We start from the raw sequence: 27,710 nt of genomic DNA, 5'->3' as shown, positions 1-27,710 counted from the left end.
GTCTTCGCGCCAATTTGAAAGCTTGGCGTCAGTTTGGAGTTAGCTCTCTTTGTATACACACACATTTTTGTTGTCAGTGATTACAGTGTACTTCCCATGAATTGACTTTCATTTCTTATAGCCACCTGGTACAAGAAGAGAGATGGATGTGTTAGCATTGAATGAAATGAGACCGAAAGATAATGGTGAGACAGAGTTTGAAGACATAGTGGATAGAGGGGGTCTTTATTTACTTAATTGTAGTATACAGGAAAGGAGCAACACTCTTTGTGTCACATCTCCTACTCTCCAATTTATCATACCTAACTTCAGATTCATGTACAGTTCCAATTTAACCTATATCATTGATTTCCAATTGTTATGTTTAGATTTATATTTTGATGATAGCAAATACAGTGTTTAGGAAGAAAGTCAAGCATAAATACACATGGGAGAGGGTGGTGGATGGAAGGGTAGCAGATAGAGCATTAATGGACTATATAGTGGTGGCCAGGAGTATGGTAGGAAGAGTTAAGGATGTACATGTTCTAAGGGAGGTGAGTAGGGGAATTTCAGATCATTTTATGGTGGAAGGTAAATTGAGAGTGGAGAATAGGTGGAGAAAGATGAAAAGGGCAGAAGGTAGGGAGGTACTTAGAGTGAACTGCTTAAATGAAAAAAAAAAGGAGAATGAGTATAAGCTGAAAGAAGAGTGGGAAGGAGTGAAGGATAGAGTAGAACTAGGAGTGGAGGAGGAGTGGAGATGATTCAAGGAGGGAGTCATAAGATGTGCAAAGATGGTGTGTGGAACAAGGGGAACGAGAGGAAATAGAAGGAAGGGCAGTGAGTGGTGGGATGAGGAAGCAAAGAAATGTGTAGAAGAGAAGAAGCAGGCATTCATAATTTGGCTACAAATTAGGATGAGGGAATCAAAGGAGAGGTACAAAGTAAAGAGAAGGGAAGTTAAACATAAGATAAAGGAAGCAAAGAGGAGAGTAGATGTGAAATGGGGTAAAAGTATGACAGAAGTTTTTGAAAGTAATAAAAAGATGTTTTGGAAGGAAATTAAAAGAGGCGAATCAAGTAGAGAAGAAAAGGTAAAAGGTGCAGATGGAGAGATGATAATGGAAGAGAAGGCAGTGAGAGGAAGGTGAGCAGAGTATTTTAGGGAGTTGCTAAATGCGAAGGAGGATAGGGAGGGAAAGGTAGTTGCAGTGGGAAGCGCTAAGAAAATGAGTGAGGAAAATAGAGGAGAAATAGGGAAGGATGAGGTGAAAGCAGCTGTTAAGATGATGAGAGCAGGTAAGGCACCTGGTCTGGATGGATGCCATGTAGAATGTCTGAAGAAAGGAGGTACAGTTATGGTGGACTGGCTGGTGAGGTTATTTAATGTTTGTTTAAGAGAGGGTAGAGTGCTGGAACTATACAGGCACTGCTCCAGTGGAGCAGTGCCTGTATAGTTCCACTTTACAAGGGAAAGGGGGACAAGTGTGAGTTACTACACTCACACTTGTCCCCCTTTCCCTTGTAAAGTGGAACTATACAGGCACTCCTCCAGTCCTCTGGCACTCTACCCTCTTACAGAGGGATCAGCTTGTTGAGTGTAGTTGGGAAGGCTTATGGGAGAGTCTTGATTGAGAGGATTAGGATAGGAACAGAGGGAGTAATTGGTGAGGAACAGTGTGGGTTTAGGACAGGTAGGGGATGTGTAGATCAGATTTTTGTGGTAAGACAGATATGTGAGAAAGCTATAGGAAAAGGTAAGGATGTTTTTTTGGCTTTTATGGATCTGGAAAAGGCTTATGTTAAGGTAGACAGGAAGGCAATGTGGGAGAGTAAATGGTTTGAGATAAAGGTGGGACTTTGGCAGGGATGTGTTATGTCGCCCTGGCTGTTCAATCTTTACATGGATGAGGTGGTGCGAGAGGTGAATGCAAGGGTAGTGGGTCAGGGGTTGGAGATGATTAAAGAAAATGGAGAATAGTGGGAGGTGAGCCAGTTGTTGTTTGCTGACGACACTGCGCTTGTAGCAGGATCTGAGTAGGGATTGAGGAAGTTAGTGACAGTTTGAGAAGGTGTGTGAAAGAAGAAATCTGAAGATAAATGTGGGTAAAAGTAAGGTGATGAGATGTACAAGGGGAGAGAGTGACAGCAGGCTGGAAGTGAGCATAAAGGGTGAAAGATTGGAGGAAGTGGATAGTTTTAGATACTTGGGTGCGAATGTAGCAGGAAAGGGAGTAGTGGGGGTGGAGATAGAATATAGATTGAGAGAAGCAAGTAAATGTCTTGGTGGATTGAAAAGTGTAATGAGAAATAGACATCTGAGAATGGATGCTAAGAGGAGGTTATATAAAGGAGTGATCGTACCAACAGCATTGTATGGGGCAGAAACATGGAACATAAGAGAGGAAGAGAGAGAGAGTTTGAATGTGTGTGAGATGAAATGTCTGAGAAGTATGATAGGGGTTACTAGGCTGGATAGAGTGAGAAATGAGGAGGTGAGGAGGAGAACAGGGGTGGAAAGGGAACTGGGAGATAGAGTTGATGAAAGATTATTAGGATGGTTTGGACACATGGAAAGAATGAGTGAAGAAAGATTAGTAAAAAGTGTGGAAGGGAGAGGTGGAAGGAGTGAATATGAGGGGGCGTCCTAGGATGAGGTGGATGGATGGGGTGAAAGGGGCATTACAAAAGAGGAGGAAGACGGGAGAGGATAGAAGATAGGGGTGAATGGAGAAGGGCTGTGTATAGATGATGCTGTGATGAATGATGGGGAGTGGGTGGGGGATGAGGGGTGAGGAAGTATGCATGAGACAAATTTGACGCAGCCCAAAGGGATTGCTCCCCGTCTTCTCCTTTTCTGCATGGCGGGTTGCCGAATTTATGAAGCGGCCTTGCTGTGGATGTACTGTGTCCTGCGACACTGCTTCTGACCCAGGGCAGTGGACAGGATGCAGGGATGACCCATCGTCCAGGAGGTACCAAGATAAGAGGGAGGGAGGAGGGTGGAGGGGAGTGGAATATATAGGAAATGGAATGGGTGGGAATGGTTTCTATGCCTTTTTCTTTTTGGCTACCCTCTGTGTATGGGGGAAAAAGCCTTTGGTATATGTATGTATGTTTAGATTTGAATTCATGTATTGTTCAGTTTGGGCTAAATCACCCTCTAAGATATTACAAGTATTTAAGCATTATATGAAAAACTGCATTTCTTCACATCCTTTAGGCATACGGTCTTTCTTAATTTGTTCTCATGATTTCTTAAAATAGAGGTCATGGAAGAGATAAGTGATGTAGAGGATGATGTGGACAAAGGTGAGATAGGGATAGGATATATGGGTAAGTGCATATGGCCCTGTTTGTGAGAAAAATGAAAATTTTTGATTGGTTTAAATGAGTGTGTGTACAGAGTTTTGGGAGGAATGTTATTGTTGTGGTGTTGGACAATCTTAATGCTAGAGTAGGTGATAAGCTGATAGATGGAGTGGTAATTGACTTAATTGTTCCTTGAATTTCATTAAGTGGAAAACCTGTAGCCCCATAGTGGCTGGCAACGATCCTTGGGCCCTCCCACAGATCTTTCCGGGAAGAAATTTGGGAATGTTGTATTAGTGTAGGACTGTTTCTATGTCATCAGATGAAACTGGTAGAAGTAAGGAAGCAGTTGTTGGCTATTAGCTCTCCATGTGTGAAGTGTAGGAAATACAATTGGAATTGATAGATCTTGGAATGTCTAGAGACCAAGTATGAGCTCCTCAGGAATGCAACTCCTGGTGGAGGTGAGGGTGGGGTAGACAGGTTTTGAAAATGGGGAGCTTTGCCGTCCATCTTTATGGATCACCACCTGTAGTTACATGGCATTGGTCCCATTAGAGTTGTAGGGAGGAGGTATGGGTGGTACACTCCATCCCTTAGACACATATTGATTAATTTCACTATACCACATGATAACCTTCCAACCTAGGTGCCTTTCCAACCTTCATCTCTTTCAATGGTAGTTGTTATTTAGAGTCTTGTCATTCTCTTCTCCCATCACAGTCAGTTTCCTGTCATTTCCCACTGCCTTAGGCGAGGCTTCCCAATCCTCCTATATATTCAACAACTCTTGAAATACTTTACCCATCTTGCACTCACTGCCTTCACTTTCCATAACATATGTCTATCGGCTCCCTTTATCATCTATGCACCTGACTTGCCTCCTTGTAATCTTTTTATTTCATTCTGAGACATCTCTTTAGTATTTTCTGAATTCTCTAACATGGACTCCACCTAGCATCCACTCATCTTTTGGCCTCCCCTACCTTGTGTCTCACAACCTTTCATGTGCTTCTTCATTTTTTCCTTACAACCATTCCTCCTCTGCTCATCTTTGTTCTGCTACCATTGCTCTCACCTCTTCATTCCACAGTACATTGTTCTCACCCATCTTTCTTATCCCACACACTGTCTCAGTGCACTTTAGTTCTCTCTTCCTGAAACTTATTCTTCCTTTGCTCCCACTTTATTTTTCACCACATTCCATACCTCTCTCAGCTTTCCCTTTCTCCTTATTCAACTTGTTCACGTAGAACACTTCTCTGCTTCTCTCCTTTTTACATCCAGTCTTTAATGTACACATCCAGAACTCTTCAATCCTCCTTTTGGGCATTACTAAATAGTTTATCAATGCCACCTTGATGACTCACCCATCAACCACCCTAGCCCAGGTATACTTATGTTTATCTTTCCCCTTAAACAATGTATTCAGTGTATTTTTTTTAATGGTGTGTTATGCCAAAATATGTCTCATAATTAAAACTGTTTTAAAATGTTTATTTCTCTTCTAGTCAGATGAGGTTTACTTGGAAACGGGTGTGCAGAACATCACCTCTGGTCCAATCTGCTTGGAAAAAGTGGAGCTTGAAGCCTCTGCATACTTTACAGGTGATTGAAGTTATATTTGATTCCATAGCTCACCATTTCTTTGACGCTCTCTTTTCACTCATGTAGCAATGAATAATATGAACATGTGATTCACAAATGTACAGATCACCACATGGAAAATGAAAGACTGAAAAATCAAATGTTTTCATTTGAAAATCTCATTATACATACATATACCAAGGCTTTTCCCCCCTTACAAGGGAGGTAGCCAAAAATGAAAAGGTATAAAATCATTCCCACCCATTCCATCCCTGAATACACTCCACACCCCTCCACCCTCTCTCTCATCTTAGCACCTCCTGGATGATGGGTCATCCCTGCACCTTGTTCACTGCCCTGGGTCAGAAGCAGTGTCGCAAGACACAGCACATCCACAGCAAAGCCGCTTCATTAAATCGGCGACCCCCCCCTCCTCTGTCCTTCAGGCTGCGTCAAAATTTGCTCACACATACTACCTCACCCCCCACCCCCCTGCCCATTCCACCTCATGCATCACAACATCATCCATATACAACCATTTTCCATTCACCCCTGTCTTCTGTCCTCTCCCGTCCTTCCTCAACAGACATTCCCCTCTTCCTCAAAGCCCCCTTCACCCCATCCATCCACCTCATCCTAGGACGTCCCTTCTGCCCCATACAGTGCTGTTGGCACAATCACTCCTTCATATAGTCTCCTCTTAGCATCCATTCCCAAATGTCTATTCCTCATTACACTTTAATCCACCAAGGCATTTACTTGCTTCTCTCAATCTACATTCTACCTCCACCTTCACTCCACCTTTTCCTGCCACATTTGCACCCAAGTATTTAAAACTATCCACTTCCTCCAGCCACTCTCCCTTAATGCTCACTTCCAGACTACTGCCACTTTCACCCCTTGTACATCTCATCACCTTACTTTTACCCACATTTATCTTCAGCTTTCTTCTATCAAACACTCTCCCAAACTCTGTCACCAACTTCCTCAGTCCCTCCTACGACCCTGCCACAAGCGCAGTGTCGTCCGCCAACAACAACTGGCTCACCTCCCACTTCTCTCCATTTTCTTTAACCATCTCCAATCCCTGACCCACTACCCTTGCATTTACCTCTCGCACCACCCCATCCATGTATAAGTTGAACAGCCAGGGCGACATAACGCATCCTTGACGAAGCCCCACCTTTACCTTGAACCACTCACTCTCTCCATTTCTAATCCTGACACAAGCTCTACTACTCTCATAAAAACTCCTGACAGCTCCTAGAAGCTTTCCTCCTATCCCGTATATCTGCAAAACCTCCCACAGTGCCTTTCTGTCTACCCTGTTGTAAGCCTTTCCAAATCCATAAAGGCCCAAAAAACATCCTTCCCCTTTCCTATAGCTTTCTCACATATTTGTCTTACCACAAAAATCTGATGTACGCAACCTCTACCCGTCCTAAATCCACACTGTTCCTCACCAATTACTCCCTCTGTTCCTCTCCTAATCCTCTCAATCAAGATCCTCCCATAAGCCTTCCCAACTACACTTAACAAGCTAATCCCTCTGAAACAACTACATTCACACATGTCCCCTTTTCCCTTGTAAAGTGGAACTATACAGGCACTCCTTCAGTCCTCCGGCACTCTACCCTCTCTTCAGCAAACATTAAATAACCTCACCAGCCAGTCCACCATCACTGTACCTCCTCTTTTTTTTAGACATTCTGCATGGCATCCATCCAGACCAGGTGCCTTACCTGCTTTCATCATCTTAACAACTGCCTTCACTTCATCCTTCCTTATTTCTCCTCCATTTTCCTCACTCATCACGGTCATTTTCTTAGCACTGCAGCTATCTTTCCCTCATTATAGATGAAAATATTTGTTTTTTCAGTCTTTTATTTTCCATGTAGTGATTGTTTGCGAAAACGTCGTCATAACTCAAAAAACTGAATTTTTGAGTTATCTATACAGACATATTCATCTTCAAACGCGGATTTTTTTGGTATCAGTGTCATATCTGTAGCTCAAAAATTGACCGCTAGGGAGTGCTAAATGTCCCAACGACATAACCTTACATGTTCCAACTTGTTCCAACAAATATTTTAGACTTAGTAAAGATTATGATTGTTTCAACTTCTATAAACTTTAGAGGCGTATTTGATGCTCCAAAAAATGTTCCACCTATGGTGTTTGAGGGCTTTTTATAATATTGAGAGCGTTTTGAAACTTTAAAATGCCTCTCCTGAAAAATTTGATATTTTGAGTTATGACGACGTTTTCGCAAACAAGCGATATGTGTGTACATTCCACCTTGTAAGGGTGGTGTCCAAGTCAAAGTTATTACACCTTAATAGATTTGTTCTTCACCCTCCAGTCACTCCCTTGAATACACTTGTAGATGAAAGCAGACAATCTGTGTTTGGGCCCATCAACGTACTGAATCCACATGATACTCGTCAATATCTGTACTGTTTAAAGCCCAAACCAGAAACACGAACTACCTCCAGTGCCATGAAACAGGCAACGACTGTTGGGAAACTAGATATTGTATGGCGAACTAATATTGGTGACAGGGGCAGGCTACAGACGAGTCAGTTACAGAGAACGGTAAGATTTAAAGTTTTTAGTCTAAGAATGAAATTGTTTGAAGGAAATGTTAAATTCTTTAGGATTATGTTACTTCTAAGTGAAAAATTGGTTCATTAGTTGGCCACAAATGTAAATATACAATGTGGCTTTGGACATGATAAATTCAAACTTGATTAATATATGATTTGTATTTATGACAAAATTTTGAAAGTGATAAAAAAATGTTTTGGAAAGAAATTAAGAGGAAGAGGCAAATCAAATAGAGAAGATAAGGTAAAAGGTGCAGATGGAGAGATGATAATAGAAGAGACAGCAGTAAGAGGAAGATGGGCAGAGTATTTTAGGGAGTTGCTAAATGTGAAGGAGGATAGGGAGGGAAAAGTAGTTGCAGTGGGAAGCACTAAGAAAATGACAATGATGAATGAGGAAAATGGAGGAGAAATAAGGAAAGATGTAGTGAAAGCAGTTGTTAAGAAGATGAGAGCAGGTAAGGGACTTGGGTTGGTTGGGTGTCATGCAGAATGTCTAAAAAAAAGGAGGTACATTGATGGTGGACTGGCTGGTGAGGTTATTTAATGTTTGTTTAAGAGAGGGTAGAGTGCCAGAGGAGTGTCTATATAGTTCCACTTTACAAGGGAAAAGGGGACAAGTGTGAGTGTAGTAGTTTCAGAGGGATCAGTTTGTTAAGTGTAGTTGGGAAGGCTTATGGGAGGTTTTTGATTGAGAGGATTAGGAGAGGAACAGAGAGAGTAATTGGTGAGGAACAGTGTGGGTTTAGGACAGGTAGGGGTTGTGTAGATCAGATTTTTGTGGTAAGACATATGTGAGAATGTTTTTTGGGCCTTTATGGATTTGGAAAAGGCTTATGACAGGGTAGACAGAAAGGTGCTATGGGAGGTATTGCAGATATATGGGATAGGAGGAAAACTTTTAAGAGAAGTCATGAGTTTTTATGAGAGTAGCAGAGCTTGTGTTAGGATCAGAAATGGAAAGCGTGAGTGGTTTGAGGTAAAGGTGGGACTTCACCAGGGGTGCATTATGTTGCCTTGGCTGTTCAAATTATACATGGATGGGGTGCTGCAAGAGATAAATACAAGGGTGATAGTTGGTGATAGAAAATGGAGAAAAGAGATAAGCCAGTTGTTTGCTGATGACTGTACTTGTAGCAGGATCAGAGGAGGGTTTGAAGAAGTTAGTGACAGTTTGAGGTGTGTAAAAGAAGGAAGTTGAAGATAAATGTTGGTAAAAGTAAAGTGATGAGGTGTACAAGGGGAGAAAGTGGCAGCAGACTGGAAATGAGTGTGAAAGGAGAAAGACTGGAGGAAGTGGAAAGATTTAGATACTTGGGTGCGAATGTGGTAGGAAAGGGAGGAGTGGAGGTGGTGGTAGATTGTAGATTGAGAGAAGCAAGTAAATACCTTGGTGGATTAAAAAGTGTAATGAGAAATAGACATTTGGGAATGGATGCTAAGAGGAGATTGTATGAAGGAGTGATTGTGCCAACAGCACTGTATGGGGCAGAAACATGGAACATAAGAGAGTGTTTGAGATGGGGTGTCTGAGAAGTATGATGGGGGTTACTAGGCTGGATAGAATGAGAAATGAGGAGGTGAGGAGGAGAATGGGGGTGGAAAGGAAGTTGGGAGATAGGGTTGATGAAAGAGTATTGGGATGGTTTGGACACATGGAAAAAATAAGTGAAGAAAGATTAGTAAAAGAGGTGTGGAAAGTAGAGGTAGGAGTGAACATGAGAGGGCCACCAAGGATGAGATATATTGATGGGGTAAAAGGGGCATTGGGAAAGAGAGGAATGTCTGTTGAGGAAGAACAGAAGACAGAAGATAGGGGTGAGTGGAGAATAGTTGTGTATGAATGATGGTGTGTTGTATTAAGGGGACCGGCTGGTCAAGAATCGATGAAAATTGGGAAAAAAATGAAAAACTGGGGAAAAAATTCTACATCTGCGTATGGCAATCGACAATCTGTATGTGGAGTATTTAATCAAAATTCGCCTTATTTTCGTAGTTATGGCAAATAAACCCCCTCATCCCCCCAACTCGACCCCATTTCGGCCCTATGATACGTATTGGTCACTACAATATATATATTATTGCAATAAATAATAATAATTTGTAATGATTGAGTGCTATTCCTAGTGACTTCTGGCAACTCTGTCTCTGTACCAGAGGTTATATATAGACCCCAGAATGGGTAGATGCCTCAGAAAGCGATAAACAGAAGATAAAAATTGAGTGATACGCTCCACTGCCAGCCACCATCAATCCTTTTGTCATTTGACAAGCTGTTATACTATTTTTGAGATGCCATGTCCTCGCAAGCAAACCAAACACCTTCAGGAAGCTAGGAAAAGGCAAGAATTACAAAGTAAGCAAGCTATGACACCCTAATGTAATAACCTGCCTAAAATGCAGGTGGGGACCAGGAGCCAGAAGACAGAGGATTATATGACTGGACATCAACATATATGACTGAATATGAATAAATTTTATTCTAAATATCATCAACATTCAAGCCTAAAAAGCTAAATAAGGAAATGCCATGATATCCCTTATTTATATTAGTATGTAGGGGTTCAAAGTTAGTGAAAACTTTGACTGCCCGTATCTCAAAACCTAAGTTTTATACCTTCAAACTTCTACTCCTCCATAACTTCTTAATCAATTTCAATGAAAATTCACACATAATATGTCTAAATCTGCCTGATTGATGAAATAGAACGTTTTTTTTAATATCTGAAAGGGTTAATTTTTGTCAAAAAAAAAAATTCCCTATTTGAAGGGGGACGGGGTGGGAAAAGATATAAAAATTAAAATTCCACAAACTAATTACTTTAACTAAAATTTCTCTCTATTAGTTTGAAGGTCTGGATAAGGTCCTTCCACCATATTAATTTCATTCATGTAGAGCAATTATTATAGGAGGAGTAGTCATTTCAAAATTATCAATTTTTTTGAAAGGGAGATGGGGGGGCAAAACATGAAAGGGTTGCAGATTAGTTTTTTTGGGTTAGGAAAGATGTATATGGTGTCCTTAACTCCTGGCATAAATTTCTGTGCAATAACCCAATTAATAAAGATTTTCATCTTTTGATCAGCCGGTCCCCTTAAAGGGAGTGGGTGGGGGATGGGGGGTGAGGGAGTGTGTGTGAAAAATAAATTGACACAGCCCAAAGGGATTTCTCCCCATCTCCATTGCTGCATGAGGGGACAGAGGGTTGCTGATTTAATGAAGCAGCCTTGCTGTGGATGTGTTGTGTCTTACAGCATTGCTTCTGACCCAGGGCAGTGGGCGAGATGCAGGGATGTCCCATCATCCAGGGGGGGCCAGGATAATAGGGAGGGAGGGGGATGGATTGGAGTGGAGTATGTGGGGAGGGAATGGGTGGGAGTGGATTATATGCCTTTGTTTTTTGGTTACCTCCCCTGTAAAGGGGAAAAAGCCTTTGGTAAATGTATGTATGCATGTATTTATTCCATGAAAGTTTTTAACATGTTTCACATTTCTCTCTTCACAGGCACCACAATATGGTGATGTGCAGGTTTCAGTCTTGAAGATTCCCAATATTGTGCAGTTGGAGGTCCCTTTTAATATCACCCTTTCTTTTACTAATATTTGGTGAGTTACATTGGGGAGTGTGTTAAAAAATTAGGGAAGGGAGGCAGAGAGGTTACACGTGCTGAAAGTGAGTAAGTTTAACTGGGAGAAGAAAAAAAGAATACCACTGAGGACTGAGAGGGATATAAGATGTAGAGAAATACAAATGAGAATGGGAATTGAGGAAGAATGGATATGGGGAGGTAGTGCTAAAGTTGTCGAAGATGGTATATGAGATGAGGATGGGAGGCAACAGAATGATAGGCAGTCTTTCCTCATTCTTTCTACATTATACCCAGGTTGTTTTGACATTCTTTGATCAACGTTATCTGCCAGCTCTCCATCTCTGCTTTCCACCTCCCCTGTATATATATTTTTTTTGTCTCAGATGTTTGTTGGGTGGAGTCTAGCTTCATATGATGATTCTTTTTAACATCACAAACTCCCCTTACAGAGGAATTTGTAGTGTGGAATTTAATGAATCATGGCCTTGGTACAACTTACTGGTGCCAGGATTTGAACTGCTGTCCTTCAACCTCCATCACAAGTAGTAATGCTCAAACCTGCTTGGCCAGCAAGCTTCAGATGAAAATTAAGTAATTCATTGGTCTTTTCCTTTTCTCATATCTTTAGTGAACGGAGTCTTGACCTCTATCTAGAGTTCATCAATGGAGGAGGTTGTGTTGAATGGACAGGTGTAGTATCAAGGGATATAAATACTCTGCAGACAGGAGAAGCAGCAATATTTGAACTCTCATTAGTGCCTCTTCGCATGGGTTTACAGGTATGTGATGATGATTATCTGTTATCTTATTGTGACATAAAAAGACTCAAAGCTTAGGCTTCTGGTTGGAAAACTCCTCCCAGACCCTCTTATGCCATGACTTCTTGTAGGAATAGGTTTACTGAGAGCAGGATACCCAGTTCCATCACTCTTTTCCATTTAGATGCCTTTTATGAACCAAGTGGGAAAACTCAGTGCCAGTATTTTTTCTTCCCTCTACCACAGGGGATTTGGTGACTTCCCTTGTAAGGGGCCTTTGGGATATAGATAGATAGTGTGGCATACAAATGTTGGTGACATTCCCTTAAAACTAAAACTTTTTCCTCTTTTTTTATTTCAGACAATTTCAGGAGTAAGATTAACAGATACCTTCTTGAAAAGAACATATGACTATGAAAAGTTAGCTCAGGTTTTAGTAACTAATAATAAGTTGACCTGATAGTATTAGATGATGAAAATAGCAGACTGGAAAATTGTAAGGGGATCTTTGAATGTATTATAATTTGATTTGTTGATTCTGTTTGGCTTAACATTGCGAACTTCCCATCAGGAGGTTAAGACAGTGCTCCTTACAGAGGACTTGTACTCTAATAAAAGTGAAGAGAAAACTATTGTTAGATTGTTTTGTAGATCACAGTAATTTATAGGTTCTTTATAATTTGAATATTTCTTTTTTTTTTTATTAGACATCTAGATAACAAAATCATATTTGGTATGATGTACATATGTTCACTATGACTTGAAGTTTGATGATTTGCATGCAGATTATTTGCATATGTTGTGTATAATGTAAATAAAATATAAAAAATACTAGTTAAAGGCTGTATATTGCCCTTTCAAAATAGATTGAAAACATTTGATACTGGTGATATGTTTTGCAATAATGGATGGGGAGGTGCAGAAGGTAAAGGCAAGGGTGATGGGCAAGGGACTGGAGATAGTTAAAGAAAATAGAATAAAGTGGGAGGTGAGCCAGTTGTTTCCTGATGACACTGTGCTTGTGGCAGGGTCAGAGGAGGAATTAAAATAGTGATGGATTTTGCGAGGGTATGTGATAGGAAAAAATTGAATGTAAATGTGGGGCAAGATTGGGCTAAATCAGCCAATGTGATTTTGGTAAAAAAAAATACTTGGGAGAATTTTGGGTCATTTTGGCCACTGGCTCCGATTGTGTCACTATCTCGCCCACAGTTCAAGGGCCATGAGGCCTCCTACCTGACAATTTTGGTCAAAAGTTCCTGTGAGATTTTCAGTTCATTTTGGCCCCTGGCTCCAATTAGGCCACCATCTCACTCACAGTTTGAGGACTACAAGGCCTCCTATGGAGACCACTCAGGTCAAAGGGGTGGGGGCCAGAGACAGAAAGGCAAAAATCCAGCCAGAACTTCAGAAGAAGAGTTGTGCACTGTGAGGAGACTTTAGGAAACTGGGCCCAAGGGTTTGTGTATGGTGACCATCCAAAGTTGAGCCTTTTTTTCTTCTTCCTGGTACCCATACCTTTGGCCTGAGCAGTGTCCAAGTGGAATTGACAGGAGTCCTGGCAGTTTTCGACCTGTGGATGAGATGGTGGCCCAATCAGAGCAGGTGACCAAAATGACCCCAAAACAAAAAATCCCACAAATTTTTCCAAACATTGGCAGGTCACCAATTTGGCTCAAGCTTGACCAGAGAGAGTGGTCCACATTGCACTGCAAGGTAGACTTGAGGAACCTGGACCCAGGACCTGTGCATGGCGACCACCCAAAGTTGAGCCATTTCTCCGATTTTTCACATTTCTGCCTCTGGCACCCATATCTTTGACCTGAGTGGTGCCCAATTGCTATTGATGAGAGACCTGGTGGCCTCGACCTGTGGATGAGATAGTGGCCCAATCGAAGTAGGTGACCAAAATGACAAAAACACACACACACACACACACACACACACACACACACTTCAACGAATGGACGGCTTAGAAGACGTTCTGAAGAAAATTGAAGTTTGTGGATCCCAACGCAAAGAGAAGTGCCTATTGTTTTTACAGGGTGGGGGGGAAATTGCTTGTGGAGTAGTAGGAAAGTAGGGAAAGAGGAAAGGGGGAGGGATTACCGAGGGAAATGGAAGGAAATGAGGAAGGAGTAGACTTGGCCCAGGCAGACAGGCGAAAGGTAAACAAAAGGCCTCCCGACGACGACGAAATGTCTAATAAAAATGTAAAGATTAGAAGTATAGATAAGAGCAATACAGTAGAAAGTGATGAGAATATTTTCAAGGGATTTAAAGAGGGTGGGGGGACACAAACCCCCCCCGACTGACAAGACTAGAGGAGAAGGTTGATAAGGTGATCGAGGACTTGGAGAGTAGGTTAGGTCATATGAACACCATTTTACAAAGGGTTGAAAGATTGGAAGAACTAGAAAAGGCAAATAAAAACTTAACTGATGAAATAGAAGACCTAAAAAGACAGTTAAGAGAAGTAAAGGTGGAGAATGAGGAATTGAAGAAGAATAGTAAAGAAAACAGAGAGACAATAGCTAAAGAAACTAAGAATTGGAAAGCAACCCAAGAAGGAAATAATGTTTCATTCACTGACATAGTCAAACAGCAATTGAAAGAACATACTGAAGACTCAGTTATTAAAGTGATGAGACAAAAGGAGAATATAGTAAGAGATTTAGCAGACAAGAAGAAATGTATAATTATATTAGGAATGGAAGAGAAACACAACACAGATAGAACCACAAGAATCAAAGAGGAAAATGAAAAAGTAAGCCAATTACTAGAATCAGTTCAGGAAGATGAACCAGAAATTATGAAACAAATCGAAGAGAAATTTAGACTCGGAAAGTATAGCACAGACAAGACCAGACCAATTAAGATTAAATTCAAGTCACAAACAACTGCAGAGAATATCTTATCCAAAACAGGGAAACTAGCAACAAGTGAACAATATAAAAAGATATGGATAAAAAGGGAAATGAATAAAGAGGAAAGAGAGGAAGAAAAGCAGAAAAGACTGGAAGCTAAGGCAAAAAACGAGAACAGAACGGAGTCAGAGAAAGAGAGATTCTATTGGAGAGTAGTGAACATGAAACTAAGGAAGTTCGACATACAAAAGAAAAACATAAGGGAAACAGAGAACACAATGGAAGTGGCAGAAAACTAAGAGTGTCTTACACAAATATAGATGGATTAATAACAGGATTGAATGAGCTGAATGATTATTTGAAGGAAAAAGAACCGGACATAATGGGAATTGTAGAAACAAAATTAAAAGGCCCACTACCACCCAACAGTGTAGGACATGATGCATACAATTATTGGATTAGAAACAGAGAGAAAAAGCAAGGGGGTGGAGTTATGTTCCTGACTAAGAAGGATATAAACGTGAAAGGTGTCATATATGGAAAGAATACAGTAGAGATGATTATGATAGAAGTGGAAGACAGAGATAAGAAGAGCAGAAAATTTGTGATAAATTATGTGCCAAAAACAGCCTCATGGGGGGAGAGTGAACATAAAAGTATGTTAGAGGACACAAAGATAACATTAAATAAAATAATGGAAGATGGAAGAAGAATAGTTATGATGGGCAACTTTAATTGCAAAGAAATCTGCTGGGAAGAAATGACAGTAAAGGGTGGAGACGACTCATGGGGAAATGCTCTACTTGAGATGATTATTGACCACACAATGACACAATGGATACAGGAGAACACTAGGTATAGAAATGAAGAAGAACCATCGAGACTAGACTTATTAATTACATCTGAACCTAGAATAGTGGACAAGATTGAATATAAAACACCAATAGGTAAAAGTGACCACATATTGATTGAACTGGAACTTAATGAAGAAAAATATATGAAAAGAAATGAGCAATATAGAAAAGGAAGAATGATGTATGAAAAAACAAACTTTGATAAAATAAGAGAATTCTTTCAACAAGAAAACTGGGAAGAAATATACAAAGAAGAAACATCAGTGGAAGAGAAATGGAATATTTTGACAAAAATTTACAAAAAAGGAGTGGAAAAGTATGTCCCAAGACAAAAACAAGAAAAAGAATATGTAAAATGCTGGTACAACAAAAGTTGTAGGGAGTTAAAAGACAAAAGAGACAAAGCCTGGACCAGATGGAAAAAAGACAGAAGACCTGAAAAATGGAAAATATATACCGGTTATAGAAATGAATATGTACAAACGTGCAGAGAGGAAAAGAGAAAATATGAAAAAGACGTCATAGAAAAATGTAAAGATCAACCAAAACTATTCTACAGATTTGTAAACAAACTGAAAAACAAACAGGACTTGGAGAAATTAAGACAAGGGGGAGTTGAATACACTGAGGAAATGGAAATGGCGGAAATTATGAACAAACATTTTAAATCAGTGTTTACAAGGGAGAACATACAACCTGAAGAGACTGAATGGAAAAAGAAAGTCCCCCCTATAGAAGAAATAGAAGTATCAAAGAATGAAATATTGATACACTTGAGTAATCTTGATGTCAGAAAATCGCATGGACCAGATGAAATAGCAAACTGGATTCTGAAAGAATGCAGGAATGAACTGGCAGACAAAATACATAGCATACTAAACAGTTCCTTGAAAGAAGGAAAAGTTCCAGAAGATTGGAAAAAAGCAAATATAGTACCTATATATAAAGGAGGAAATAAAGAAGAACCTACAAACTATAGACCAGTCTCTCTAACAAGTACAATAGCAAAAATTTGTGAAAGAATTATCAAAAATAGTTGGGTAAAATACTTGGAAAAAAACAACGTACTAAATCCAAGGCAATTTGGATTCAGACAAGGACGATCATGCGTCACCAATTTAATATGTTTCTATTCAAGGCTAATAGATATGATACAAGAAAGAGATGGATGGGCGGACGGTGCATTTCTAGACCTAAAGAAAGCTTTTGACAAAGTACCACATAAGAAGTTGCTTAAGAAACTAGAAACTGAAGGAGGACTACAGGGAAAACTACTAAATTGGATGGAAGACTTTTTGCAAGAAAGAAAAATGAGAGTAGTGATAAGAAACCAGCACTCAAAATGGGATGAAGTAATATGCGGTGTTCCGCAAGGAACTCTGGCCCCAATAATGTTTGCTATATATATTAATGATATGGATGAAGGAATTGAAAGCTATATGAGCTTCTTTGCAGATGATGCAAAACTACTGAAAAGAGTGAAAACTGAAGAAGATTGTGAATCACTACAGAGAGATCTAAATAAAGTACAGGAATGGAGGAGGAAGTGGGAGATGGAGTTCAATACAAAAAAGTGTAGTATAATGGAATTTGGAAAAAGCAAAAACAGAATAACAGGAGCATATAAATTGGGAGAAGAAGGAATAAAAAAAGTAGAAAATGAGAAGGACCTGGGAGTCATTGTTATGAATAATATGTCACCTGAGAAACATATAAATAAGATTTTTGGAGAAACTTGTAATTTAATAAGAACAATCAAAGTGGCATTTACATACCTGGATGAAGAAATGGTGAAGAAAATCCTAATCACCCTGATAAGACCAAGATTGGAATATGCAGCAACGATATGGTCACCAAGTACAAAAAAATGTATAAAAAAACTTGAAAGAATACAAAGAGCAATTACAAAACTGGCACCAACACTCTCAAAACTATCATATGAAGAGAGACTAGAAAAGCTTGAACTACAGACACTAGAGCAAAGAAGAGAGAGAGGAGATTTGATAGCTATTTACAGAATCATGAAAGGCATAGAAATTACTGACAGAGAGAATCTGATAAAATGGGATGACAGAAATATAAGAGGACACGGAAAGAAAATAAAAAAAGACAGCTATAGAAGAGACTTGAAAAAGAACAGCTTTCCTCACAGAGTAATAAACAGTTGGAACAAGTTAGATGAGAAAGTGGTGTGTGCAAAAACAATACATGAATTTAAAAATAGTTTAGATAAAATGAGATATGAAGACGGGACCCCACGAGCATAGCTCCCCTTCCCGTAAAATACAACTAGGTAAATACAACTAGGTAAATACACACACTTTCGTCGGATTCACGACGTGGATTGGAACTCTGGAATTTTTTTTTTTTTTCGTGGATTTCAACTATGAGGAAGTACCTTATTGTATTTGTAGGGAAGGGGAAAACTCGTGGTGTAGTAAAAAGGTAATGAAAGGGGAGAAGGGGAGGGATTACTGAGGGAAATGGAAGAAAATGAGGAGGGAGACGAATGGGCTCCCCCTGACAACAGAAAAAATCTAAACAAAAGATCAGCTGACGACATTGGGGAAATAAAAAATATCAGTAAAAGCATTAAGATTAGAAATATAGGAAATATAGATAAGAGCAGCACAATGGAAGGTGAAGAAAATAATTTCCAGGGATTTAATGAGGGGGGGGGATACCAACCTCCTCCGATTGGCAAGACTAGAGGAAAAACTTGAACAAATGACCGAATATTGGGAGAATAGGTTCGGTAACGTAGCAAAGATTGCGCAAAGAGTTGAAAAACTGTAAGAACTTGAGAAAGTGAACAAAAAATTAACTAAAGAAATAGAAGATTTAAAAAGGCAATTAAAAAGTAAAAGAGGTGAATGAGGAATTAACATACATATACATATACCAAGGCTTTTTCCCCCTTACTAGGGAGGTAGCCAAAAAGGAAAAGGCATAAAATCATTCCCACCCATTCCATCCCTGAAAACACTCCACACCCCTCCTCCCTCCCTCCCATCTTAGCACCTCCTAGATGACGGGTCATCCCTGCACCTTGTCCACTGCCCTGGGTCAGAAGCAGTCTCGCAAGACACAGCACATTCACAGCAAGGCCGCTTCAAAAATCGGCGACCCCCCCTCTCCGTCCCCCCCATATAAAGGAGAAGACGGGGAGAAATCCCTTCGGGCTGCGTCAAAATTTTGCTCACACACATTACCTCACCCCCCATCCCCCCGTCCATTCCACCTCATGCATCACAACATCTTCCATATACAACCATTCTCCATTCACCCCTGTCTTCTGTCCTCTCCCATCCTTCCTCAACAGACATTCCCCTCTTCCCCAAAGCCCCCTTCACCCTATCCATCCATCTCATCCTAGGACGTCCCCTCATGTTCACTCCCTCCACATCTGCCTTCCATACTTCATTTACTAGTCTTTCTTCACTCATTCTTTCCATGTGTCCAAACCATCCTAATACTCTTCCATCAACCCTATCTCCCAACTCCCTTTCCACCTCTGTTCTCCTCCTCACCTCCTCATTTCTTACTCTATCTAGCCTAGTAACCCCCATCATACTTCTCAGACACTTCATCTCAAACACATTCAAGCTCCTTCTCTCTTCCTCTCTTATGTTCCATGTTTCTGCTCCATACAGTGCTGTTGGCACAATCACTCCTTCATACAGTCTCCTCTTAGCATCCATTCCCAAATGTCTATTCCTCATTACACTTTTTAATCCACCAAGGCATTTACTTGCTTCTCTCAATCTACATCCTACCTCCACCTTTACTCCACCTTTTCCTGCCACATTTGCACCCAAGTATCCAAAACTATCCACTTCCTCCAGTTGCTCTCCCTTAATGCTCACTTCCAGACTACTGCCACTTTCACCCCTTGTACATCTCATCACCTTACTTTTACCCACATTTATCTTCAGCTTTCTTCTATCACACACTCTCTCAAAGAGGAATAATAAAGACAATAAAGAGGCCATAGCAAAGGAAGCACAGGGTTGGAAAAAGATCCAAGAAAACAGTAGAGTTGCATTTACTGACATAATTAAACAGCAAATGAAAGAACAAACTGAAGACTCAGCTATTAAAGTGATGAGACAGAAGGAGAATATAGTAAGGGACTTAGCAGATAAAAAGAAATGTAAAATATTAGGAATGGAAGAGAAATATAACATAAATAGAACCACATGAATGAACGAGGAAAAATAAAAAGTAAGCAGTTTACTAGAATTAGTTCAGGAAGATGAACCTGAAATCATGAAACAAATTGAAGAAATGTATAGACTTGGGAAGTATAGTACAGATAAGTCCAGACCAATGAAGATTAAATTCAGGTCACAAACGACGGCAGAGAATATCTTAGCAAAAACAGGGAAACTAGCAACAAGTGAACAATATAAAAAGGTATGGATAAAAAGAGAAATGAATAAAGAGGAAAGAGAGGAGGAAAAAAAAAAGACATGAAGCTAAGGAAAAAACAAGAACAGAACAGAGTCAGAAAAAGAGAGATTCTGTTGGAGAGTAGTGAATATGAAAGTAAGGAAATACGACATACTAGAGAAAAACAAAAGGGAAACAGAGAATACAATGGAAGTGGCAGAAAACTAAAAGTGTCTTACACAAATATAGATGGATTAATATCAGGACTGAATGAGCTGAATGATTATCTGAAGGAAAATGAACCAGACATAATGGGAATTGTAGAAACGAAATTTAAAGGTCCACTACCACCCAACAGTGTAGGCAATGATGCATATAATTATTGGATTAGAAACAGAGAGAAAAAGCAAGGGGGTGGAGCTATGTTCCTGACTAAGAAGGATATAAACGTGAGGTGTGTCACATATGGAAAGAATACAGTAGAGATGATTATGATCGAAGTGGAAGACAGAGATAAGAAGAGCAGAAAGTTTGTGATAAATTATGTGCCTCCAAAAACAGCCTCGTGGGAAGAGAGTGAACATAAAAGTATGTTGGAAGACACAAGAATAACATTAAATAAGATAATGGAAGATGGAGGAAGAATAGCTATGATGGGCGACTTTAATTGCAAAGTCTGCTGGGAAGAGATGACAGTAAAGGGTGGAGACGACTCATGGGGAAATGTTCTACTTGAGATGATTATTGACCATATAATGACACAGTGGATACAGGAGAACATCAGATATAGAAATGAAGAAGAACCATCGAGACTAGACCTAATAATCACATCTGAACCTAGAATAGTGGAAAAGATTGAATATAAAACACCAATAAGTAAAAGTGACCACATATTGATTGAACTGGAACTAAATGAGGAAAAATACATGAAAAGAAATGAGCAATATAGAAAAGGAAGAATAATGTATGAAAAAACAAACTTTGATAAAATAAGAGAATTCTTTCGAAAAGAAAACGGGGAAGAAATATACAAAGAAGAAACATCAGTGGAAGAGAAATGGAATATTTTGACAAAAATTTACAAAAAGGGAGTGGAAAAGTATGTCCCAAGACAAAAACAAGAAAAAGAATATGTAAAATGCTGGTACAACAAAAGTTGTAGGGAGTTAAAAGACAAAAGACATAAAGCTTGGACCAAATGAAAGACAAAATACATGAAAAATGGAAAATATATACTTGTTATAGAAATGAATATGTACAAGTGTGCAGAGAGGAAAAGAGAAAATATGTAAAAGATGTCATTGAAAAATGTAAAGATAAACCAAAATTATTTTACAGATTTGTAAACAACAAACTGAAAAACAAACAAGATTTGGAGAAATTAAGACAAGAAGTTGAATACACAGAGGAAATAGAAGTGGCAGAAATTATGAACAAGCATTTTAAATCGGTGTTTACAAGGGAGAACATACGACCTGAAGAGATCGAATGGAAAGAGAAAGTCCCCCCTATGGAAGAAATAGAAGTAACAAAGAATGAAATATTGACACACTTGAGTAATCTTGATGTCAGAAGATTGCATGGACCAGATGATATAGCAAACTGGATTCTGAAAGAATGCAGGAATGAACTGGCAGACAAAATACATAGCATACTAAACAGTTCCTTGAAAGAAGGTAAAGTTCCAGAAGATTGGAAAAAAGCAAATATAGTACCTATATATAAAGGAGGAAATAAAGAAGAACCTACAAACTATAGACCAGTCTCTCTAACAAGTACAATAGCAAAAATTTGTGAAAGAATTATCAAAAGTAGATGGGTAAAATATTTAGAAAAAAAAACAAAGTGTTAAATCCAAGGCAATTTGGATTCAGACAAGGACGATCATGCGTCACCAATTTAATATGTTTCTATTCAAGGCTAATAGATATAATACAAGAAAGAGATGGATGGGCTGATTGTGCATTTCTAGACCTAAAAAAAGCTTTTGACAAAGTACCACATAAGAAGTTGCTTAAGAAATTAGAAACTGAAGGAGGAATACAGGGCAAACTGCTTAAATGGATGGAAGACTTTTTGCAAGAAAGAAAAATGAGAGTAGTGATGAGAGACAAACACTCACAATGGGATGAAGTAATAAGTGGTGTTGCACAAGGAACAGTTCTGGCCCTAGTAATGTTTGGTATATATATATTAATGATATGGATGAAGAAATTGAAAGTTATATGAGCTTCTTTGCAGATGATGCAAAACTATTAAAAAAAGTAAACACGGAAGAAGATTGTGAATCACTACAGAGTGATCTAAATAAAGTATGGGAATGGAATAAGAAGTGGGAGATTAAGTTCAATACAAAAAAGTGTAGTATAATGGAATTTGGAAAAAGCAAAAAAAAAAAAAAAAAAAAAAGTAATAGGATCATAAAAATTGGTTGAAGAAGGAATAAAAAAGTTGAAATTGAGAAGGACCTGGGATTCATTATTATGAATAATATGTCACCTGAGAAACATATAAATAAGATTTTTGGAGAAACTTATGATTCAATAAGAACAATCAAAGTGGCATTTACATACCTGGATGAAGAAATGGTGAAGAAAATAGTATTCACTTTGATAAGACCCAGATTGGAATATGTAGCAACGATGTGGTCACCAAGTACAAAAAAAAAAAAAAAAAAAAAAAAAAAAAAAAAAAAAATGTATAACAAAACTTGAAAGAATACAAAGAGTAATTACAAAATAGGCACCAACACTCTCAAAACTATCATATGAAGAGAGAGTAGCAAAACTTGAGATACAGACACTAGAGCAAAGAAGAGAGAGAGGAGATTTGATAGGTATTTACAGACTCATGGAAGGCATAGAAATTATTGATAGAGAGGATATAATAAAATGGGATGATAGAAATACAAGAGGACACGGAAAGAAAATCAAGAAAGACAGCTATAGAAGAGATCTGAAAAAGAACAGCTTTCCTCACTGAGTAATAGACATCTGGAACAAGTTAGATGAGAAAGTGGTGTGTGCAAAAACAATACATGAATTTAAGAATAGTTTAGATAAAATGAGATATGAAGACGGGACCCTACGAGCATAGCTCCCCTTCCCGTAAAATACAACTAGGTAAATACACACACACACACACACGCGCGCGCGCGCGCGTAGACCGATTCACGGTGAAGATTGGAGCTCTGAAGAAGAAGGGAAATTTTCGTGGATCTCAACGAGTAAGTACCTGTTTGTATATATAGGGAAGGGGAAAGCTCGTGGTGTAGTGGGAAGGTGATGGAAAAGGAAAAGGGGAGGGATTACAGAGGGAAATGGAAATGAGAAAGGAGGCGCACGGGCGCCACCTGGCGGAATAAAGAATGTCAAGAGATCCTCAGCGGACGTGGGAGAAGTGAATAATTTCAGTAAAATCATTAAGTTTAGAAATATAAATGAGAACAGCAAAATGGAAAGTGAAGATGATAATTTCAATGGATTTAATGAAGGGGGGGATGCCATCCTCCCCCGATTAGCAAGGCTAGAGGAAGACTAGAAAAATGGCTCAACACTGGGAAAGTAGGCTAGGTCAACTCACACAGATTGCACGGAGAGTTGATAAATTGGAACAATCAAAGAAGGAAAACCAAAACCTAACTAAAGAAGTAGAATAAATGAAAAAACAGTTAAAGGAAGTAAAAGATGAGAATGAGGAATAATAGAGAGAATAAAGAGTCCATAGCAAAAGAAGTACAGGGTTGGAAGAAAGTCTAAGTCTTGAACGATAGAATTGTATTTTACGACATAGTGACATAGCAGATGAAAGAACAAACTTAAGATACAGTTATTAAAGTAATGAGGGAGAAGGAGAATATAGTAAGAGACTTGGCAGATAAAAAGAAATGTATAATTATATTAGGGATAGAAGAGAAGTACAACTTAAACAGAACTACAAGAATTAAGGAGGAAAAAGAAAAAGTAAACAATATATTAGAATTAGTTCAGGAAGATGAACCTGAAATAGGGAAACAAATTGAAGAAATATATAGCATTGGGAAATACAGTACAGATAAGACCAGACCAATTAAGATTAACCCCCCCCGAGGCCCAGTACTTTGATGTAGTGGGGGGGCTTCCGTGTAGCAAGGACGGGCTGAGCTGTGCCAGCCAGGTGCAACCATACTGGAGAGGTCTGCCCTAAGCTACCAGACGAAAACTGAGCCAAAAATCTTTTTGTTGACGACCCTAGCTTGTCTTTGACTATGGACTGGAATACTCATAGGATTTGTCGCCCTCATCCTATGACAGTTGTTTTAGGATGAGGTTTTTGGGGTAGTGAATAGATAGGGGGTCCCTCACCCTTTTCCTTTGTGAATTCCCCTATCCCTATCCTTCATATTTGCTACCCTGCTCTTCTTTTTCACCATGTTTCTCTAATACTTGTTAAAGAAGGTTCTGGTATCTTGGTGCCTCCCAAACTACATGTCTTTTAAGGACAGACGTCCCCCAAATCAGGCTCGCCCAAAGTGGCTCGACAAAGAAACTGAAAAAAGTATTGCTAAAAAGAGACAGGCTTATAAGAAATATAAGTGCTCGGGTGCGTCTAATGACTATGAAAGTTATGTATCAATACAGAGAGATTTAAAAAAGACAATAAGAAAAAGAAAACGACAATACGAAATGAAAATCGCTGATAAATCCAAAGAGAATCCCAAAGAATTCTATAGTTACATTAGAGATAAAAATGTTGTTAGGAATCACATTGGTCCACTATTATCTGCTGACGGTCAACTTGAATATTCATATGAAGGAATGTGTAATATCTTAAACAATTATTTTAGCTCGGTATTCGTAAACGAAACACCTCAAAGTGAACTCCAAACTGAAACCTGTGAAAAGTCTAGGGTAAAGTTACTACGGTAAATATAACAAAAGAAAAAAAAAAGTGTATAGAAAAACTCAAAGTTAATAAAACACCAGGGCCTGACGGTTGGCATCCAAGAATCTTAAAGGAAATGAAAAATGAGATTGTTGTTCCATTAGAAATTATTTTCAAGAAATCCATCATATCCGGAGATGTCCCAAGAGAATGGAAGCTAGCTAACGTTACTCCCATATTCAAAAAAGGTGACAAAAAGAAACCAAATAACTATAGGCCTATAAGTTTGACTTCGATCGTAGGAAAAATAATGGAAACTATCATCAGAGATGCTATCGAACATCATTTAGAAAGTAACCGTTTGATAAATGATAGCCAGCATGGTTTCAGACGGAAACGTTCTTGCGTGACTAACTTACTCGAATTCTACAACACAGTTATCTCGAATTATGACAAAAGAAACAATATAGATTTAATATATCTAGACTTTGCAAAAGCTTTTGATACCGTCCCACACGAAAGACTACTTACTAAATTAGCTTTACACGGAATAAGTGGTAGCCTATTAAGTTGGACTAGTAATTGGTTGAATGGTCGAAAACAGAGAGTTGTTTTAAATGGAAAAACTTCTAGATGGGAAAATGTTACAAGTGGAGTTCCTCAGGGTTCCGTTCTTGGGCCACTTCTATTCATACATACATATACCAAGGCTTTTTTCCCCTTACAAGGGGGGTAGCCAAAAAGAAAAAGGCACAAAATCAATCCCACCCATTCCACCCCTGAATACACTCCACACCCCTCCACCCTCCCTCTTATCTTAGCACCTCCTGAATGACGGGTCATCCCTGCACCTTGTTCACTGCCCTGGGTCAGAAGCATGATATAGACCATGGACTAAGATCTACTGTTTCCAAATTTGCTGATGATACAAAACTATGCGGAATGGCAAATGATCACTTAAACCAATTAGATATTCAAGAAGATTTAGATAAATTACAGCAATGGTCTGAAAAGTGGCTAATGAAATTTAACACGAGTAAATGCAAGGTAATGCACATAGGTAAAAACAACAATAAGTACGATTACAAGTTATTTGGAAATTCGTTAACAAAAGTGGATAGTGAAAAAAATCTCGGCGTAATTATCAGTAACGACCTCAAATCATCCAAGCAGTGTATTTCAGCCTCTGAGAAAGCAAATAAGATTCTAGGATTGATTGCGCGATCTTTTGATTTCAAAAGTCCATCGCTCATTAACAAGCTATATAAATCGTTAGTTCGTCCACATTTGGAATATGCTATTTCTGTATGGTCACCGAATCTCATTAAAGACATTGACAGACTGGAAAAAGTACAACGGCGAGCCACAAAACTGATTCCATATATAAAAAATAAATCATACGAAAATCGACTAAAACTTATGAATCTGTTTTCCCTAAAAAAGCGTAGACTCAGAGGTGACTTGATACAGGTCTTTAAAATTCTAAAAGGAATTGACAACATCAAAAGTGACAAAATGTTCACATTGAATGAGAATCAGACAAGAAACAATGGTCTCAAACTGTGCGGAAATAGATTCAATTTGGAAGTAGGTAGAAACAACTTTGCCAACCGTGTAGTTAATGAATGGAATAAACTTCCTGCACAGGTAGTGCAATGTAGTTCAGTTAGAAGCTTTAAGACTCATTTAGATAAACACCTAAGCAAGATGCTGTAATGATTAATTATAATATATTTTATATTATTTGTTTTTGCTTTGTTATCATTTGTCTGTTTGATTTTCATTTATTATTAGTTATGTGTCAATTTATTATTATTTACTGTTTACCTGTTTGTTTGTTATTCAACTATACATATGCATTTATTTATATATTTTGTTTGTTGCATACATTATTATAGTTTTTTTTTTAATAATTATTATTTTATTATTATTATGATTTTTTTCGCATCCGACCTAGATATGGACCAAAAGGTCTCCTGTCGGCATGCTCAGCCTTTGTAATCCTTTGTAATCCTTTGAACCCAGTCAAGTGGGGATGTATACCGCGAGGTCACTACTCCCTGCGAGGGCCGAAAGCCCACCGACTGGGGAATGCATGTTTGTGAGGTAGGTACTAGGCTGCCGACTTCCTTTCTCCCTATCCAGTACACATGCAGAGTGACTACGCCGGACCCATCCTAAATGGGACAAAACAAAAGAGGACAAACCCCGCGTTGACAAAGTCTCTAATTCACCTCCGAGGCCCTGCATGTGTAAATAGTCGTTTCTGGAACTTCCCGACTCTGCAGAGACTTTTCTTTTATTGCTTGTGGCATCAGGCAACTGCAGTATCTTCTTCTATGCATTGATCTTTCTTAATATATGGTGTGGCCTCATAAATATACACGATCATGGCGGCTGTTCAAACTGAATATTCTAAACCTCCACCACTACCTGATCCTCCTCCTAAACCCCCCGATCCCTCTCCTAATATTGCCAATCCTAATGTTGACGATATTGACTTAGCAAAAATAAAAACCCCAGTTGATGACTCCGGCTTGAAAAAGGACTTCGGTTAAATCAATCAATCAAATGCTGCCCCTAATAGTCATAGAATCTTACATTCAAAATACGTCTCTCTTGATAAGAGTTATACAGATTTGTATGAAAAGTTCCGTAAATTTGGACAAATTAAAGAGATCAGAGTTAAACTAACTGACAACTTTAAAGCTTGGCTAGTCTGGATCTCGTTTCTTTCTAATCAGGATGCAGCTGCTGCCTGCTTGGATTATAATAATTGCAATGGAAATGAATCTTCGGCCCAACTTGTTGCTAGAGTGCCACCTAACCTGGGTATCTTTTATCCAGAAAACCCGGTAGAGGAAAGGAAGGAAAGTGTGCAGAGGCCTCCCAATCCAG

General features: G+C 39.0%; 1 protein-coding gene across 5 annotated transcripts in view; it reads left to right on the top strand.

Moving 5' to 3' along the window:
• The window catches only part of LOC143027578 (trafficking protein particle complex subunit 13), an 85,565-nt gene extending 72,895 nt beyond the window's left edge, over window positions 1-12,670 (top strand). For 4 of the 5 annotated variants that reach the window (XM_076188892.1, XM_076188897.1, XM_076188895.1 and 1 more), the window contains 5 exons: window positions 4,806-4,902; window positions 7,244-7,476; window positions 10,994-11,094; window positions 11,707-11,857; window positions 12,198-12,670. In XM_076188892.1, the coding sequence (XP_076045007.1) occupies window positions 4,806-4,902; window positions 7,244-7,476; window positions 10,994-11,094; window positions 11,707-11,857; window positions 12,198-12,296 (681 nt within the window). In that variant the 3' untranslated portion in view covers window positions 12,297-12,670. The remainder of the gene's footprint in view (window positions 1-4,805; window positions 4,903-7,243; window positions 7,477-10,993; window positions 11,095-11,706; window positions 11,858-12,197) is intronic. The other variant, XM_076188894.1, reaches the window with a different exon arrangement.
• Window positions 12,671-27,710: the final 15,040 nt, after the last annotated feature.

This window comes from Oratosquilla oratoria, chromosome 8, assembly GCF_046742065.1.
Source record: "Oratosquilla oratoria isolate Oo_2021 chromosome 8, ASM4674206v1, whole genome shotgun sequence".
NCBI lineage: Eukaryota > Metazoa > Arthropoda > Malacostraca > Stomatopoda > Squillidae > Oratosquilla > Oratosquilla oratoria.
The sequence above is the reverse complement of the archived record's forward strand: the minus strand, read 5'-3'. Positions and strand labels throughout refer to the sequence as shown.